At 42.4% G+C, this 18,554-nt stretch overlaps 1 protein-coding gene across 1 annotated transcript in view; it reads right to left on the minus strand.

Moving 5' to 3' along the window:
• Nucleotides 1-234: 234 nt before the first annotated feature.
• WDR47 (WD repeat domain 47) overlaps nt 235-18,554 on the minus strand; it is a 42,363-nt gene continuing 24,043 nt past the window's right edge. The window contains exons 7-14 of the mRNA XM_038745497.1: nt 17,032-17,292; nt 16,188-16,263; nt 13,871-14,028; nt 10,341-10,510; nt 7,406-7,576; nt 7,033-7,164; nt 4,893-5,111; nt 235-1,608 (exon numbers count right to left, since the gene is read on the minus strand). Coding sequence (XP_038601425.1) covers nt 1,466-1,608; nt 4,893-5,111; nt 7,033-7,164; nt 7,406-7,576; nt 10,341-10,510; nt 13,871-14,028; nt 16,188-16,263; nt 17,032-17,292 — 1,330 coding nt within the window. The 3' untranslated portion in view covers nt 235-1,465. The remainder of the gene's footprint in view (nt 1,609-4,892; nt 5,112-7,032; nt 7,165-7,405; nt 7,577-10,340; nt 10,511-13,870; nt 14,029-16,187; nt 16,264-17,031; nt 17,293-18,554) is intronic.

The following is an 18,554-nucleotide window of genomic DNA, read 5'->3' on the forward strand; positions in this document are numbered from 1 at the left end:
TGCTCTGCACATAGTAAGTGCTCAATAAATACGATTGATGATGTTGATGATGATGATGAAGAGTCATGGGCAGAGGTATGAAAAGCAACAGTCGTACGTTACCTTACCAAGTAACATAATTTGTAAGTAGCAACAATCAGTCCAGTGTTCTGCCCATTTGATCACCTTACAATCAGGTAAATTTAAGAAACAAGGCAAACACACGCTATAAGACCTAAATAAAAGACAAGGATATTTTAGGTGTCAAGATGTCTTTATTGAGATTATAGCACAGTTACACTTCTAATATCCTTTCCACTTGTATATAACCGTTAAAAAACGCTTGCTACAGTGCACAGACAGTTTAGTAATTATTAGAACTAAAACACAACCGCATTTTAAATAAATAAAGTGACCTAATATTTATCATAACTTAAAAGTCAAATAACTATACAATATGAAAATATAACAATACATGAACATCAGACTCTACAGTTCTGTAGAAACAAAACCATATCTCTGCTTTACGTACAACAGTGCAAGAAAACAATTCCAAATAAGCTTTGGGACTGGTAAATTCACTTTTCACTTTTGAAATTATCATGCAGGCATAGCATTTCAAGCCATGCTACAAGTCCACAGTAAAATCTGTAGGTTTCTGTTTTTAAGAGGAAAAAATGCTAGCCAGAAAATGTGTGGTACCCTCAGGTGCTGCACTAGTTGCAGCTGCTTCTTCTACAGAACATCAGTTAATGGAGGTATCCTGTTGCATTCAAAACAGTGAAGTGTTACTGGTTTCTGAAGCCAACATCTTACCTTTCAGCTTACCGAAAGAAAAAAAAAAATCTATGTCAAAAAACAGCAAAATTGTCCTTGGTTTAAATGATTAAGAAAATTAAGAGCTAAAACAAAGAAGCAGTTACCTATCCATCCTTTTGCTTCACACTTACATGTACTAAAATCAACAGGGTAACATTTGGAGGCATATAAAAGTCTGACCTATACCTGACGAGTGAGGCACACAATGGATGTGTGACGACGGCAAAAAAGAAAATTACCCCTTAAGTTGATTTTGTGGCGAACTAGTTGCAGTCCATACCTCGATTTTGATTAAAGTCCACTTTTAGTGTATCTAGAAAATCCTCATGTAGTCAGAGACCAAGGAATGCATTTAAGTACTTAACTGTAAACACATCATTCATCTTACCTAGAGTGCACACTGACAACAAAAGAGCTCTTCCAACAGGTTTTGGCAACGGGGCTACGAGAGGCACAGCAGCGTGAGTTCGGCATGGAAGACTGGAAAGCACGGCAAAAATAATACGAAACACCGACACCACCTAGCCATGAGATCAACGGACACGAGTGCCTCCTCCTGCTAAGCCATTCTCCCGCTCGGCTGCTGCTCCTTTTAACTCCTAATTTTTACAGTTCAGTAGTCTGAAGTCTCTGTGCTTGATCTGCCTAGGTCGCCCGCGGGGACGCTCTAGCCGTTGTACGTCCAGAGGGTCACAGTTCTGTCCGCGGAAGACGACAGGAAGGAGAGGTCCTGGGTATGCCACCGGCACTGAATCACTTTGTCCTTGTGCTCTCCGACTACCATAATTGGAAGCTGTTTGGTGAGGTCCCCTAAAAGACAGGAAAAATATTGCTTAGGACGGACGGACACGTGGATCACACACACACACACACACACACACATAAATCAAACAGATTAGATAAGGCTGCTTCACCTGATGAGAAAGTAGGGATATGCCCGGGGCCTAGTTCTCTGTGCTCTTGGGGAACTTCATCATCATCATCATCGATCGTATTTATTGAGCGCTTACTGTGTGCAGAGCACTGTACTAAGCCCTCGGGAAGTACAATTTGGCAACATCTAGAGACAGTCCCTACCCAACAGTGGGCTCCCAGTCTAAAAGGGGGAGACAACTTCATGCCGTTGTAGGTGACCGATTCAACGGCACCTCACCCGTTCTCCTGCTCTAGCCCCCGGCTGGCACTGCCCGCTGTGGGCCGGGAAAAATCTTGGAAATGCCGAGGAGAAGCCAGAGTCTGGGGTGGAGGCACGCTGGATCTTCCTACTTATCTTTCTATCCTACTTATTTTATTTTGTTGGTATGTTTGGTTCTGTTCTCTGTCTCCCCCTTTTAGACTGTGAGCCCACTGTTGGGTAGGGACTGTCTCTATGTGATGCCAATTTGTACTTCCCAAGCGCTTAGTACAGTGCTCTGCACATAGTAAGCGCTCAATAAATACGATTGATTGATTGATTGATTGATTGGATCTACACGGAGGGAACCAATTCTGTCCGGCAAACCTACTTCTGCAGGTCAGAGGACGACTAATGTCTTAAACTGGGCCCAGACGTTTGTCGGCTGCTGAAAAAGATCAGCTTGCCTTTGGCTTAATGGGGACAACTGTCGTTATAGCCAGGAATAGGCTAATTAGGTGGTGTGGGGAAGGAATCTGGAGAGAGCTTCCATCTCCAGACCATGCAGGTTGTACAGGGAAAGAGGCCAACCTTTCAGCTGGCGTCCTTAGCGAAGGTTGGGGATGGGAGATGGAGAGAGCCTCTGCAGATTTGAGGAAATATCCACCTTCTCTAATGGGCTCTCCAGCTAGAAAGCTCCCATCCGAGTTCTAAAAAATATCCAAAGTATTCTTTGAAATATCTACATCATCTGTTTTCTGAAAAGGTCCCATCATCATCCTCATCAATCGTATTTATTGAGCGCTTACTATGTGCAGAGCACTGTACTAAGTGCTTGGGAAGTACAAATCGGCAACATATAGAGACGGTCCCTACCCAACAGTGGGCTCACAGTCTAAAACGGGGAGACGGAGAACAAAACCAAACACACTAACAAAATAAAATAAATAGAATAGCTATGTACAAGTAAAATAAATAAATAAAATAAATAAATAAAGTCCTATCATCATCAATCGTATTTATTGAGCGCTTACTATGTGCAGAGCACTGTACTAAGCGCTTGGGAAGTACAAATTGGCAACATCTAGAGACAGTCCCTACCCAACAGTGGGCTCCCAGTCTAAAAGGGGGAGACAGAGAACAAAACCAAACATACTAACAAAATAAAATAAATAGAACAGCTATGTACAAGTCAAATAAATAAATAAAATAAATAAATAAAGTCCTATGACTTTGGGCATCTTTCATTAACAATCAACCTCAATCAATCAATCAATCGTATTTATTGAGCGCTTACTGTGTGCAGAGCACTGTACTAAGCGCTTGGGAAGTCCAAGTTGGCAACATATAGAGACAGGTCCCTACCCAACAGTGGGCTCACAGTCTAAAAGGGGGAGACAGAGAACAAAACCAAACATACTAACAAAATAAAATAAATAGAATAGCTATGTACAAGTAAAATAAATAAATAAATAAATAAATAAAATAAATAAATAAATAAATGAAGTCCTATGACTTTAATTTGGCATCTTTCATTAACAATCAACCTCAATCAATCAATCAATCGTATTTATTGAGCGCTTACTGTCTGCAGAGCACTGTACTAAGCGCTTGGGAAGTCCAAGTTGGCAACATATAGAGACAGTCCCTACCCAACAGTGGGCTCACAGTCTAAAAACCTCAACCGACCGAGATCAGGATATTTACTGCGCTTTTAGTGGTAGAATGCTAAGCACTTTTAGGGCATTACATTTGGAAACAGTTGAACCCGCTAAGCGAATACTGACAAAGGGAGATCGGGAAGAGAGAAAGACGAATTATAAAGAACGGAAACACCAGATAACTCGGAGGAAAGGAGGGTTAGATATACAACTGAAATGTTACTGGGGTAAATGTACAAATCAGATTCTGAAAACACTTTTACATAATGATTGCGGTATTTGGGAAACACTTCTGATGTGCCAAGCATTGTACAAAGCACTGGGGTAGATACAAGATAACCAGGCCCCAAATGGGACTCAGGAGGGGGGAGAACAGGTTTTGAATCCTTGTTTTGCAGATGAGGGAACTGAGGCCCAGAGAACCGAAGTGACTTGCCCTAAATCAGACAGTAAGCAAGCGGTGCAGCCCGGATTTAGAGACCCGGTCCTCGAACTCCCAGGCACGGGGCTCTTTCCACAAGGCAAAACTGTTTCTTTTACACATACGCAAGGGCCTCAAACACTAGGCCGCCTCAAATTTTAAGATGTTGGGATGGCTTGAGTGGTCACTTGACCCTCGACGGCCTGAGCGGCAGCCCCAGGAGGCTCCTGGCCAGGCCTGTTTGACTCTGAGCCTTCTCTTTTACCTTGTTTTCATTACGTCCCCTTTCTCATGTACCACTCGCCAAGCCCCTCTTCCCCCTTTGATTGTGAATTTAATACGAATGTTTCTGAAAGTGCCCTTCCGTACTCGGACAACACCTCAGACCTCAAAAAGAAAACGGCATAAAAACAGTGCAGGCTTAACCTCTGCGTTACTTTAGGTGAGGAGGGAGGAGCGTCACGGGAATGATTTTACACTGATTTCAATAGCCTCACGTGAAGATTAAGCGGACCGCAGCACTTCCATAATCGGACAACACCTCAGACCTCAAACGGCATAAAACAGCGCAGGCTTAACCTCTGCGTTACTTTAGGTGAGGAGGGAGGAGCGTCGCGGGAATGATTTTACACTAATTTCAATAGCCTCACGTGAAGATTAAACGGACCGCAGCACTTCCATAATCGGACAACACCTCAGACCTCAAACGGCATAAAACAGCGCAGGCTTAACCTCTGCGTTACTTTAGGTGAGGAGGGAGGAGCGTCGCGGGAATGATTTTACACTAATTTCAATAGCCTCACGTGAAGATTAAACAGACCGCAGCATATGCACACCAATCTCAGCTCCACGTCGAGACAACTTTCTTTCGCTGCCATGTCAGATTAAATTACGGTACCTTGCAGGTCTGTCACCTTGATTTTCATATCGTAGGAGCCTGTAAGCAAATAGTGAGCACCGGGGGAGAAGCGAACGGAACGGACGTCACTGGAATGGGGATGGTAACTCTGCACCATCCGGCCTCCTCTGATGTCATACAGCATGCAGCTAGAATCTTCTTGACCTGTAGCTAAGAGACGGCCGCTGGGGTCCACGGCCACCGATGCCACCGCACTTCCTGTGAGTTTAAAAAACAAAAAAAAGGGAAAGTTTCACCGAGAAAACCAGTCTGGAATCACTGCATTCACACGGACATGGTTTTTTAGAGGAGCAGCAAGGCCTAGTGGATAGGAGCATGGGCCTGCGGGTCATGGGTTCTAATCCCGGCTCCGCCACTTGTCTGCTGTGAGACCTTCGGCAAGTCGCTTAACTTCTTCAGCGCTTAGAACAGTGCTTTGCACATAGTAAGCGCTTAATAAATGCCATTATTATTATTATTATTATTATTATTATTATTATTATTATTCTCTGTGACTCAGTTACCTCATCTGTAAAATGGCGATCGAGACTGTGAGCCCCATGTGGGCCAGATGTAGCCAACCTCATTTGCATGCATGTGCAGTTTGTACATATTTGTTACTCTATTTATTTTACTTGTACATCTTGTACAAGATGCACTTGTTAATGAAAGATGCCAAATTAAAGTCATAGGACTTTATTTATTTATTTATTTATTTATTTATTTAATTTGTTTATTTTACTTGTACATAGCTATTCTATTTATTTTATTTTGTTAGTATGTTTGGTTTTGTTCTCAGTCTCCCCCTTTTAGACTGTGAGCCCGCTGCTGGGTAGGGACTGTCTCTATATGTTGCCAACTTGTACTTCCCAAGCGCTTAGTACAGTGCTCTGCACACAGTAAGCGCTCAATAAACACGATTGATGATGATGATGTGTATCCACCCCAGCACTTAGTACAGTGCCTGGCACATAGTAAGTGCTTAACAAATACCATAATTACTATTATTATTTTTACTGCGTCCGAGTTATCCCTGTGTTTTAGCTTCCAGTATGTCTGTACTATCTAAAACGTGGAAATATACTGAAACATACTAGAAGCCTGAAAGCATTATTTTGCTCCTTCTGATGTCACCTTTTGATCTGGGAGTAGCTTTGGTACAGATAGAGCCTGGTTTATCCAGTGCTCTTATGTGCATGTTGTGGAACTACTCCATTCATTCATTCAATCGTATTTATTGAGCGCTTACTGTGTGCAGAGCACTGGACTAAGCGCTTGGGAAGTCCAAGTTGGCAACATCTAGAGACGGTCCCTACCCAACAGTGGGCTCACAGTCTAGAAGGGGGAGACAGACAACAAAACATATTAACAAGCGGGCGCTTGGGAGAGTATAATATAACACCAAATAGACATATTCCTAACAAGTTTACATTCCAGAGGGAGAGACAGGCATCAATATAAATACATAGATGAATAAATTACAGATATTCATTCACTCATTCATTCAATCATATTTATTGAGCATTTACTGTGTGCAGAGCACTGGACTAAGCGCTTGGGAAGTACAAGTTGGCAACACATAGAGACGGTCCCTACCCAACAGCGGTCTCACAGTCTAGAAGGGGGAGACAGAGAACAAAACAAAACATATTAACAAAATAAAATATACAGAATAAATATGTACAAGTAAAATAGAGTAATAAATACGTACAAACATATATACATGTATACAGGTGCTGTGGGAAGGGGAAGGAGGTAAGGCGGGGGGGATGGGGATAGACTGTGAGCCCACTGTTGGGTAGGGACCGTCTCTATATGTTGCCAACTTGTACTTCCCAAGCGCTTAGTACAGTGCTCTGCACACAGTAAGCGCTCAATAAGTATGACTGAATGAATTAATGAATGAACTAGACATTATTCCTGCATTTAAGGATCTGTAATTGCTAACTATAATAATAATAATGATGGTATTTGTTAAGGGCTTACTATGTGCAAAGCACTGTTCGAAGTGCCGGGCGCTGTTCTAAGCGCTGGGCCACGTCAAACCTAAAACCAACAGCAAGTTGAAACAATTTCATGGTTTATTAGTAGTTGTACTAGTCCCAGAGAAAAAATTTCATGGTTTATGAAAGAGTCCTACCAGTTCCGTGGAATGTTGTGCCTACAACCCGAACACAGCTAGGAACTCGCAGGTCCCAGAATCTGACAGTCTTGTCTTGGGAACCAGACGCAATCATCCATCCGCCCCAAGTGTAAAGTGCTAAAATGTGGCCTGTTGGTTGAAAATAACAGTAATTGGAAAGAAAAAAAAAAAAAAAGAAAGAATCATGAGTTTCCATTATGGCACACGGCTTGGCTTTGGGCAATAAATTGTTGTGATTCACACTGAATGATATAAAATTGATTCCAACAGCTAACTCTGTAAAATGTCCACTGCATGTTTCCAGTTATTACGGTGAAAGACATGCTCGTGAAACACGGACCAGATGTAACCAAGACCAAGAATTACATACCTGTATGACCACTCAGCGCATGCAAGCCCTGTCCTCGCTGACAATCTGTTGTGTAAATATTACAATCTCCTGCTCCGGCGCTTATCAAAATCGCTCCACCACTTTCTGGGCCCTCCATAAAAGCCAGATCTCTAATTGTCCCATCATGCATGCTGAACTCCAGATCGGGTCCTGAAACAATGTTGAAATTGATTTTTTTTTTTAACTAGGAAATCCTGATACTATAGACTACCATCATAGAATGAGTGTCTGAAATCTGCCTCCAGGAAAGAAACACTAATATGTATTTGTTTTTGAATTTAGAACTAAATTTTAGGCCTGAAAAGAGCCTACTGTATATCTCAGAGAAATCTGCCAAGTTAGTATTGCTAAAAAGAAAATCTATGTAATATTCCACAACTAAAAATAAAAATCCATCTACCCCTGCAGGCAGCTGAATAAATACATTCATTTCAATAAATATATGAAAACTCCATCCACATGAAATAGCCAGATAATTGAAGAAAATATGATTTTGAGGAGTCCTTAGGCCATCAGGATAATTTGCTTGCACAGATATTGTTAGTACTGAATGGAAGAAAATTAGGGATGGGGACTGTATTCAACTTGATTATCCTGCATTTACTCTAGTGCTCAGTACAGTGCTTGGCACCAAGCAAATGTTTAAGAAATACCACATTTATTAAATCAAATAGGTCTGTTCATGTGAGCCCGCTGTTGGGTAGGGACCGTCTCTATATGTTGCCAACTTGTACTTCCCAGGCGCTTAGTACAGTGCTCTGCACCCAGTAAGCGCTCAGTAAATACGATTGAATGAATTTCACAGCAACTGATAGCACGTGATTTCTTTTTATAGGTTGCTCCACTCAACAACCTTGTGAAGTCTAGTATAATTGACAAGAAAAGGTTGCCGGACCACACTGACGGTCTCTCGTGTCTTTTCTTGACCAGAAAACAGTTTGGCAGGCAGAGGCATAAGTGGAAATTTTCCACTGGTACGTTTTGGGGAAATATTCAGACGTTACTCTTGGATTAATAATAGCAATAATAATAATGGCATTTTTTATTAAGCGCTTACTATGCGCAAAGTACTGTTCTAATAATAATAATAATAATAATAATAATAATGATAGCATTTATTAAGCGCTTACTATGTGCAAAGCGCTGGGGAGGTTACAAGGTGATCAAGTTGTCCCACGGGGGGCTCACAGTCTTAATCCCCATTTTACAGATGAGGTAACCGAGGCTCAGAGAAGTGAAGCAACTTGTCCAAAGTCACACAGCCGACAATTGGCGGAGCTGGGATATGAACCCATGACCTCTGACTCCAAAGCCCGGGCTTTTTCCACTGAGCCACCCTGCTTCTCAAAGGTAAAGGATTAAAGGTAACTGCCCAAGGCTGGGCTCTACAGTTGACATTAAAACAGCGTAACTGAGAAAAAACTCTGAATTTGTGAAATGTAAGTCACACCAGGAGTGTCAAAAAGTGATACCGAGATTACACTTTAGTAAGGATTCGCTTCAGGAAAAATGACTTCAGTTCTATAAATCACTCACTGAGGAGAATAATTGGAGGATCGCCTCCAGCCCCCAGAGAGTTTAGCCAGGGGGTGGGCGGCTTTATTGCCGCAGCTTTTTGCACAGGGTGGGCTGTCACAGCTAGCTTGCCCCTGCCCCTTAGACCCGATGGTGCTGGCCAAAGAAAAGCTGCCAAGAGAGACAGAAAAACACTCTTTTTTTCTTCTTTTTTTCTTCCAGAGGTCTTCTGCCTCTGGAAGTCACGCTCTGTTGAAGCGCTATCCCCACGAACAACAAGAACATTGGGAAGCAGCATGGCCGACTGGCAAAAGCACGGATTTGATAGTCGGAGGATGTGGTTTTTAATCTCGGCTCTGCCACTGGCCTGCTGCATGACCTTGGGCACGTCACTTCACTTCTCCGGGCCTCCGTAATCTCATCTGTAAAATGGGGATTAAGACTGTGAACTCTACGTGGGACAGGGACTCCGTCCAACCTGATTACCTCGTGTCTACCCCAGAGCTTAGAACAGTGCTTGGCACACAGTGAGCACTTGGCTCAGTGGAAAATCAATCAATCAATCAATTGTATTTATTGAGCGCTTACTGTGTGCAGAGCACTGTACTAAGTGCTTGGGAAGTACAAGTTGGCAACAGATAGAGACGGTCCCTACCCAACAGTGGGCTCACAGTCTAGAAGGGGGAGACAGAGAAGAGCACGGGCTTTGAAGTCAGAGGTCATGGGTTCAAATCCCAGCTCCGCCAATTGTCAGCTGTGTGACTTTGGGCAAGTCACTTCACTTCTCTGGGCCTCCGTTACCTCATCTGTAAAATGGGGATTAAGATTGTGAACTCTTCGCAGGACAGGGACTTATTCAACCTGATTACCTCGTGTCTACCCCAGAGCTTAGAACAGTGCTTGACACACAGTAAGCACTTGGCTCAGTGGAAAATCAATCAATCAATCAATCGTATTTACTGAGCACTTACTGTGTGCAGAGCACTGTATTAAGCGCTTGGGAAGTACAAGTTGGCAACATATAGAGACAGTCCCTACCCAACAGTGGGCTCACAGTCTAGAAGGGGGAGACAGAGAAGAGCCCGGGCTTTGAAGTCAGAGGTCATGGGTTCAAATCCCGGCTCCGCCAATTGTCAGCTGTGTGACTTTGGGCAAGTCACTTCACTTCTCTGGGCCTCAGTGACCTCAACTGTAAAATGGAGATTAAGACTGTGAGCCCCCCGTGGGACAACCTGATCACCTTGTAACCTCCCCAGAGCTTAGATCAGTGCTTTGCACATAGTAAGCGCTTAATAAATGCCATTATTATTATTATTATACTATTATGTCTGGGGCACAGAATGGATGGCATGTTTCTAAAATGCCCTTTAGGCTCTGTTTGCAAAGCTCCATGTCCTACCTGTAGCATTGCAGGTCTCGGCATTGAAAGGAAGTACTTTGACGTATTTGTCATTTGATCCAGTAGCCAATAATTGCCCACAGGGGCTCCACGCCACACAGTAGATAGACCCCTTATGATGCTTGTTCCTTTTAAAACGGACAACTGGCTGCTTAGGAGTGCTGTAGCCACTGGGAAGAGAAAATGTCTTAGTGAAAGGTGATCCTCGAATTTTCCTTTTGGAATCTTTCACCGCAAAACTCTTTTAGTAACAGAAAATCCCTTGTGGGCAGGGCACCTATCTTGTGCTGCTGATGCAATTCATAAACGCCTGTTACAGGGCTTTGCAATCAGTAAGTGCTCGATATATAGCATTACCTCTACTAACAAAACTGTGTCAGAGTCTAAATTCTTGGTTCTTCTGAAGGTCAATCAATCAATCGTATTTACTGAGCGCTTACTGTGTGCAGAGCACTGTACTAAGTGCTTGGGAAGTACAAGTTGGCAACAGATAGAGACAGTCCCTACCCAACAGTGGGCTCACAGTCTAAAAGGGGGAGACGGAGAACAAAACCAAACATACTAACAAAATAAAATAAATAGAATAGATATGTACAAGTAAAATAAATAGAGTAATAAATATGTACAAACATATATACATATATACAGGTGCTGTGGGGAAGGGAAGGAGGTAAGATGGGGGGATGGAGAGGGGGACGAGGGGGAGAGGAAGGAAGGGGCTCAGTCTGGGAAGGCCTCCTGGAGGAGGTGAGCTCTTAGTAGGGCCTACAAGCTTCCGTATTTCTAAATCTTACAGGAAAAAAAAAAATCAACGACCATTTAAAAAAATGTGAAATTGCCCCCTCATCCAAGCCCTAAATTTGAAAGCATCTATAAAACTTCAATGGACCGATTAATGCTACACGTACTATATTTGCAGTGAAGGCCTGCCAATCATTCAGTGCACCAACAACCAGAAACCTAATCATTGCACAATTAAGTGTCTACTTTATTTTCCTGTGTGTTTCATTATGCTTCCTCTCTCTGGGTCAGGGTGGGGCAAGTACACCCTCTAATCGCACCCCACGCTTTGCAAGCTCAGGGTGTCCTCATGATGCTTCCGATACTATTTTGTTTTCTTGTGTGATGTGCAAGTCACGCCTTAGAAATAGACTCAAGCCATGCTGTGTTAAAATCGTTTACTGCCTGCAGAGAAAATGCAGGGAGGGGCAGAGGACAGGGCTGGCGCTTCGAGATTGGGGAGCCTGGCCCCCCACCGCAGTTCTGGGGCTGCTGTAGAGCTCCCGGGGAAGGCGGGGTGGAGAGGAGAGGAGAAAGGGAGAGAACACAAAAGGGAAGATTAATAGGGACCTATAGAGAAGCCAGAAAAACCCCTGATGGAGAGCTATTTTTACTCTGTGGAACTAAAATAATAGATAGGATACTCTCCCAAGTGCCTAGCACAATATTCTGCACACAGTAAAGTGCTTAATAAACACCATCGATTGACTGACTGATAATGTGATGCTATGCAGTTCTTACTGTGAAACTACAAAGTCCGCTGCAAGACACCGATATACGCCAGGTACAATATTAATAGAAGTCATCTCACAAAGTAGTAATTTTGGGGTGAGAGGAGCAAATCTCATAGGCACACATTCCTGCCCCTCTAAGGACATTACAACCATTTTCTCTGTGTCACTGAGAGTGAAGCCCCAGTGATATGTCACAATCGGACAGATCTAGGGTCTCTGTGTTCAGGAAAAGCAAAAGCCGATTTCCATGCCAATCTATCAGTTCTTGCCCACTCTAGCCATATGTTCATTAGGGGTGGCGGGGAGATTGTTGGCTTTCTATGCGCCATTCACAGTCTTTTGTCCCCAAAGGCATAGGCGTTTTCTGTCCTTTCTGAAACAGAAATCCAAAGCCTCATGTGCCGTTGCGGATCTAAGCTCTTCTCTTTTCTAATAATTAATCCCAATCCCCTCAAAGTATTTCATGAGGGCCAACTCTGTGCTGAGCACTGCACTAAGAATTTGGGAGAGTACACAGAATAAACTGTCCTTTGCCCGTGAAGAGACACCACTGATGATAAAGCGTGTGGCTGAAAAGGCCACTTGGGGACTCCCAGTCCTAGCCTCACTGTGCACACAAAAAAGGCCGTTCCTTCTGTTGTCCTGATTAATGTCTGTATTAATTTTCAGTCACAATCTCCTAGAGTACAGTTGCTCCAGACCATAATCCCTTGTGCCACCTGTTGTAGGCCCTTCCTTGAAACTCCTGCCTAAACTGAGGCAGGGACAAAGGGGCAGGGCGCAATTGTGCAATTGTGTGAAAGAGGGAGGGGGGGGGTAACACACATAAGAATAGAAAGTGACCCAAAAGCAGGATCAGAGGCGACCAGATTATCACAGGCCGGTGTGCCAGGAAGAATGGCCTGACATATTGCCCTCTGCACAAGGGCTGGGGGTTTGCCAAGTCTGTTTTAAAATACTGTAAGTTCCTTTTGGGCAGGGCACGTGTCTTCCGACTCTGTTGTACTGGACTCTCCCGAGTGCTTTCTAAAGTGCTTTGCACACAGTGAAGGCTCCATAAATACCATTGACGGACTGATGCTGGACTGTGGAGAGGCAATGAGGGAGCCTTTCAGGGTTCCTTCGGAATAGCAACATGGTAACTGATGATTATGAGGGGTAGGAGACCACACCCGTCTTTTAAACTTTCAAAAAACTAAAACTTAATTTAAAGAACAAATCTTCCTACCAACCTTTTAGAGCAGAGTCCAAAGGGCTTAGGACAGTGTTCTTCACCCCTTAAGAACTCAGTAAAAACCAGTGATTGAGTCCATCTAAGTTAATAAACCTGAGCAAAAATGAGTCAGACCACATTGGGAAGAGGGACCCTAAGTAGGAACTCCTTATGGATTTTAACCCCAAACGGAAGGGGGAAAAAATAGCATGAAAATACGAACAAAACTTGAAACTCAGAAAGTACTGTAACTATGGAATCACATGAAAAACCACATTAGAACTGGACATATAGAAAATCTAGTACATTAGGTTTCAAAACTGGAAAAATGCTACTTCCGGCTCCTTTTTAAAAATTCTGGTTTACATCTTTTTTTTTTTTTTTACAAAATAATTAAAAAGCATCAGCATAGGAAACATTATAGTATAGAAGGGAAACCATTAAGTTATTTGCAGATCCAAGAATAAGGTAGGAATTTGAGCTAAAGTATAGTATTTCCCAATTGACAATGGAGATGAATCCGATTTTTAATACCATACGGAAGACGCACTTTGGCCTCTGAATTCACATTTTTGAAAGTCGGTGGTTTATTATTTTTGAAAATCTAAACAAAGGCGCTCACCACAGGAGCCTCTCAGCATAGCCCAGGTAAAGCAAATGAGGCGGGGACAAATATTTAGGCCGTTAATTAAAAGAGGCAAAGAAAGAAGAGATTCAACAGCACTGCACATGGCAACTCACAAAGACTAAATAAAGTGAAATTGTGAAGCTGGGGTGGCTCTACCTTGTTCGCACAAGCTTACCTGGGATCAATTGCTTCCGGATAGCCACACACTCTCAGAGTTTTGGAATTTGAACCCACAGCATACAAACCCCCACTTGGATGAAAAGCCACAGCTCTGACAGCTTGTGTGTCTTCTAGGGTGTTAATACAAACAAATTGTTTTTTTGATTTGTCATCCTGTGGAAGGAAGGCTTTAAAGTTAATTATCCACCTTGAAATGCACTGTACTTTAAACTACTGGGTGTCTCCTTATTTTGGCGCTGTACGATCATACGGTCCTTTCTTAATAGAGACCTACGGTTTCTACCACTCTTCATTCGTTGCAAAACTAGGCTGAGGTAGCAAAGAAATATCTGAATTCTTCAGATTGACCCTATTTCCTACTTTTCTTATTGGATCAAAAATAGAGAGATCTTGGAACCAAGTTATTAGGCTCAGGAAAAGATGCCTTAGACAGAAGATATTAGCAAGGGTCCATCATAATCAAGATCTCAGTTGATGTGTTTTTCAGGATGCATGAGCAGAATGCGGCTTGGCTAAAGAAAAAGATACCAATGATTGCTATAACTGATGGAATTAACTAATTTGAATTTCTACTTAATCTTTGAGAGATTTTTCAGGCACGGGTCTGAATAATATAGAAAAATATAATATAGAAAAAATATAATATAATATTATTAATATAATTATATAATAATTATTATAACATATATTATATATAATAATATTATATATTAATATATAATACATTATAATATTAAAATATATTATAATATAATATAGAAATAAATCAACAGAACAGGGACTACGTCTTACCATTCTTTTGTAATTTCCCCCCAACACAAGTTGATGTTCGAAATACCTGTTCATAATACACTCAACCTATCAGTCTTGCTTGATGATTGAACACATGGATTTTTACTAGACATTTGTATTTGGAATAATGAATGCATTCATTCATAATAAAATTATTCATTCTTTTCCTGAACAGTCTATGGTTTGTGAACCAATCCCAAAATTGAAATCAAGACGCAAAAAAGACTGTTAGAATCAATGATAATCACCTACAAGATAATTACATAGAGAGGAAAATTTAATGGTACAGGGTGATTTCTGGCAACCAACTACCCGGTTGCATGATTAAAACCGTAACTTGTGAAATTCAATTTACTCTGGGTGCTTCGGTTCTAAATTCAAGTTCTTTGAATTTGTTTTTTTTGCACCACAGTAGTGTTTTTCTCATTCACACTTGTGCAAGGTTGTGGCCTTGGGGTACAGAGGAAAGAGCACCAGTCTGGAAATCACGGGAACTGGGTTCGAATCAAACTTCTGCCTTTAGCTGGCTAAGACAGCATGTGCACTTCACAATCTGCTGCATCCTTGCCTATTTGCTCACTGTAGTCCAAGCCCCAGCAAAAACATGACTTGGCAGGGACAGGAATAATAATAATAATAATAATAATAATAATAATAATAATAATAATAATAATAATAATAATAATAGCATTTATTAAGCACTTACTATGTGCAAAGCACTGTTCTAAGTGCTACTCCAAGTCCTGTCTGTGACTTTAGACAAGTCACTTTCTAACTGCTTTTAAATGGCATTTGTTTGAGAAGCAGTGTGGCTCAGTGGGAAGAGCATGGGCTTGGGAGTCGGGGGTCATGGGTTCTAATCCCGGCTCCGCCGCTGGTTAGCTGTGTGACCTCGGGCAAGCCGCTTCACTTCTCTGAGCCGCAGTTAAGTCACCTGTAAAATGGGGACTAAGACTGTGAGCCCCACGTGGGACAACCTGATTACCTTGTATCTCCCCCAGTGCTTAGAACAGTGCTTGGCACATAGTAAGCGCTTAACAAATGCCATCATTATTATTTATTATTATTATCTTATAACTACCCCACAACTTGGCACAATGTTTGACATCCAGTAAGTACGTAATACTGTAATTAATGTTATAGGGGAGAATCAAGCTCACTAGAAGCAGCGTGGCTCGGTGGAAAGAGCACGGGCTTGGGAGTCAGAGGTCATGGGTTCTAATCCCGGCTCCGCCGCTTGTCAGCTGTGTGACTCTGAGCAAGTCACTTCACTTCCCTGAGCCTCAGTTACCTCATCTGTCAAATGGGAATTAAGACTGTGAGCCCCACGTGGGACAACCTGATCACCTTGTATCCCCCCCACAGTGCTTAGAAAAGTGCTTTGCACAGAGTAAGCGCTTAACAAATGTCATTATTATTATTATTACTGTCCTTGGAATCACATTTCCATAAACCAGACACTGAGATTCGGTGTTTACTACTTTGTATAAAAATAATACAGGCGCCTTTAAAAGAATTACCTCTTCGCCTCTTGCTCTTGAGAGAGTACCCGGAGACTCTCCGAAATGCGGCTGAATGACGGAATGGTCTGCAGCGCTGAAATATTCACATGAAAGTGCCAACAGTTAATTTCCAAAGCGAAAAGCCAGTACGCAGAGTGGCACTTCTCCAATGACTAGCGGAGGGAAAGAATGAGTCCTGGCTCACGAAAAATTGGGTGACAAACGGTCATTTCATGCTGCTGCACCAGGTCTCTCACACTGCAGGGTTGCGTTCTTGCAGAACCCCACAAAGGAAAACTCAAATTGAAGTACTAATTGCGACACAGCAAAACATCTGATTCTTCCGACACCACATGGCACATTTCTATTCAGAAGGGCTTGCTGCCCCAGTTCTCATATCATCTTCTAGCTGAAACACTCAGTGAAAACACATATTCTGGCAGGGTTTAAGGTACTGAGGTCATTGCTTACAGCGCTCTAAATATGCTCTGAACCTTAATGAGGGTGAATGGATGGGTCAGAGGAAAAAAAACCCACAGAAAATGAAAGAATGCCTCTGGGGATAATTCTGGTGGGCAAATATCAGAAGGGTTGGCCATGCCTTAGAGGAATAAGTGATCAGTACAGAACTCTGCACACAGTAAGCTCTTAATAAAAACCACTAATTGACCGATTGATTGTGGGATAAAAGCAGCAGCAGTAATGATAAAAAGCAACGGAGAGTGAGTGGGGCACTGGAAGAGTGTGGCAGGAGACAGTGGTAAATGAATTTGGGGTATTCTATGTTATTAGGTGAATGAACTAGCTGCAGGCAACTACAAGCAATCCAATTTCCACATTTCAAAGCCAACAACATGCTTACCTTTGCGTCCCCCGGACAGGTGATTCTTCAAGGAAAGGTATTTGACTTACGGAACCATTCTTTCGAGGAGTGCTTGTACTAATACTTTGGGTGTCCTGGACTCCCCTCAGACTAGTGTCTTGGGGCGGCCCTGCAAAATTAGATGTTGAAGTACTACCGGAGGCATTTCCTTTATTCCCATTACATTGCTGGGTGAGGGTTGATACTTCATTTCCTAGACTGTCCATACCAATATTTAATTCTCCCAGCTTCTGAATAGACCTGTAAGGTAGAAAAATCATTTTTTTAATAACCAAAAACATTTAGTCATTATTTTTTTTGCCCCCCAAAGACAAGGAATTTGAAAAGTAGGAAAAATGAATGACAACAGTCAGGGTTATCTGCTGCTTTGCCGAGAGGAGAGACAACGGATTGCTTGCTTACAGACAGTAAGTACCCGGTTGTACTTTTCATCGTTTCGTCTTAAGGCTGAACAAAAGCAGAGCATTTAACTCGGCATCCTTGTTTTTAACATGAAATAGGGCATAAAAAGTTGTTTGATAGCCATTTCATGTCATACTTTATCAAAATAGAATGCCTTAAGTCAGCTCCTGTGCCTTTAACTTCTATTGCATTCTCTCAAGTGCCTAGTAGAGTGCTTTGTACTCATTAAATGCTCAATACATGCTATTGGATGAATAGCAGAATGTCATTTTGTCATCCCCTGCTATTTTTTTCATTGTTGGTTGGGCAGCAGGGGAGTGTGGCTTAGGAACATCTCGTTGCTTGGTAACAATGACCCCGGTCTGCATCCCAAAATGGTGCCAGAGCTTCTGGAGACTAAACTGCCTCAGGGGCCACAAACAGCATGGGGGATGCCTTCAACTGACTCAGGTTGATCTACACTCTGTCCAGAGTGGCTCCTCCGAAAAGCACCAGATCACTACTTAACATTAACTGGGAAAAGTGAAAAGCAAATTGTTCCAAAGCTATCAACTGCCCAAAACATTTCCATTTCAATCTGGTCAATTATTTGTGCTGGCTGGGACAGCATACATAAATGAAATAAGGAGATATTCCCAATATCTCCATTTTAGTCCCTGAATTTCAACTTCCTTTTCCGTGACTTCTTATGGCCTTTATCGCAGCTTTTAACAAGCAGTAAAATAGGCAGATTCAATCAATCAACAATCATTTATTTAGCACTTACTCTGTGCAGGGCACGTACTGAGCGCTTGGGAGAGTATTTGTAATTATGGTTTCTATTAAGCGTTTATTATGTGTTCCAGAACTGTTCTAAGTGCGGGGGTAGATATGTTAGGTTGTCAGAGTCCCTGTCCCACTTGAGGCTCACAATCTAAGCAGGGAGGACAGCAGGTAGTGAAACCCCATTTTACAGTTGAAGAAGTTGAAGTACAGAGAAGTGGTGACTTGTCCAAGGACCCACAGAAAGCAACTGGCAGGATGGGGATTAGAACCCAGCTTCTCTAACTTCTAGGCCCATGCTTTTCTCACTAGGCCACACTGCTTCTCAATATAGAGAG

Source organism: Tachyglossus aculeatus, chromosome 4 (assembly GCF_015852505.1).
Source record: "Tachyglossus aculeatus isolate mTacAcu1 chromosome 4, mTacAcu1.pri, whole genome shotgun sequence".
In the NCBI taxonomy this organism is placed as follows: Eukaryota; Metazoa; Chordata; class Mammalia; order Monotremata; family Tachyglossidae; genus Tachyglossus; species Tachyglossus aculeatus.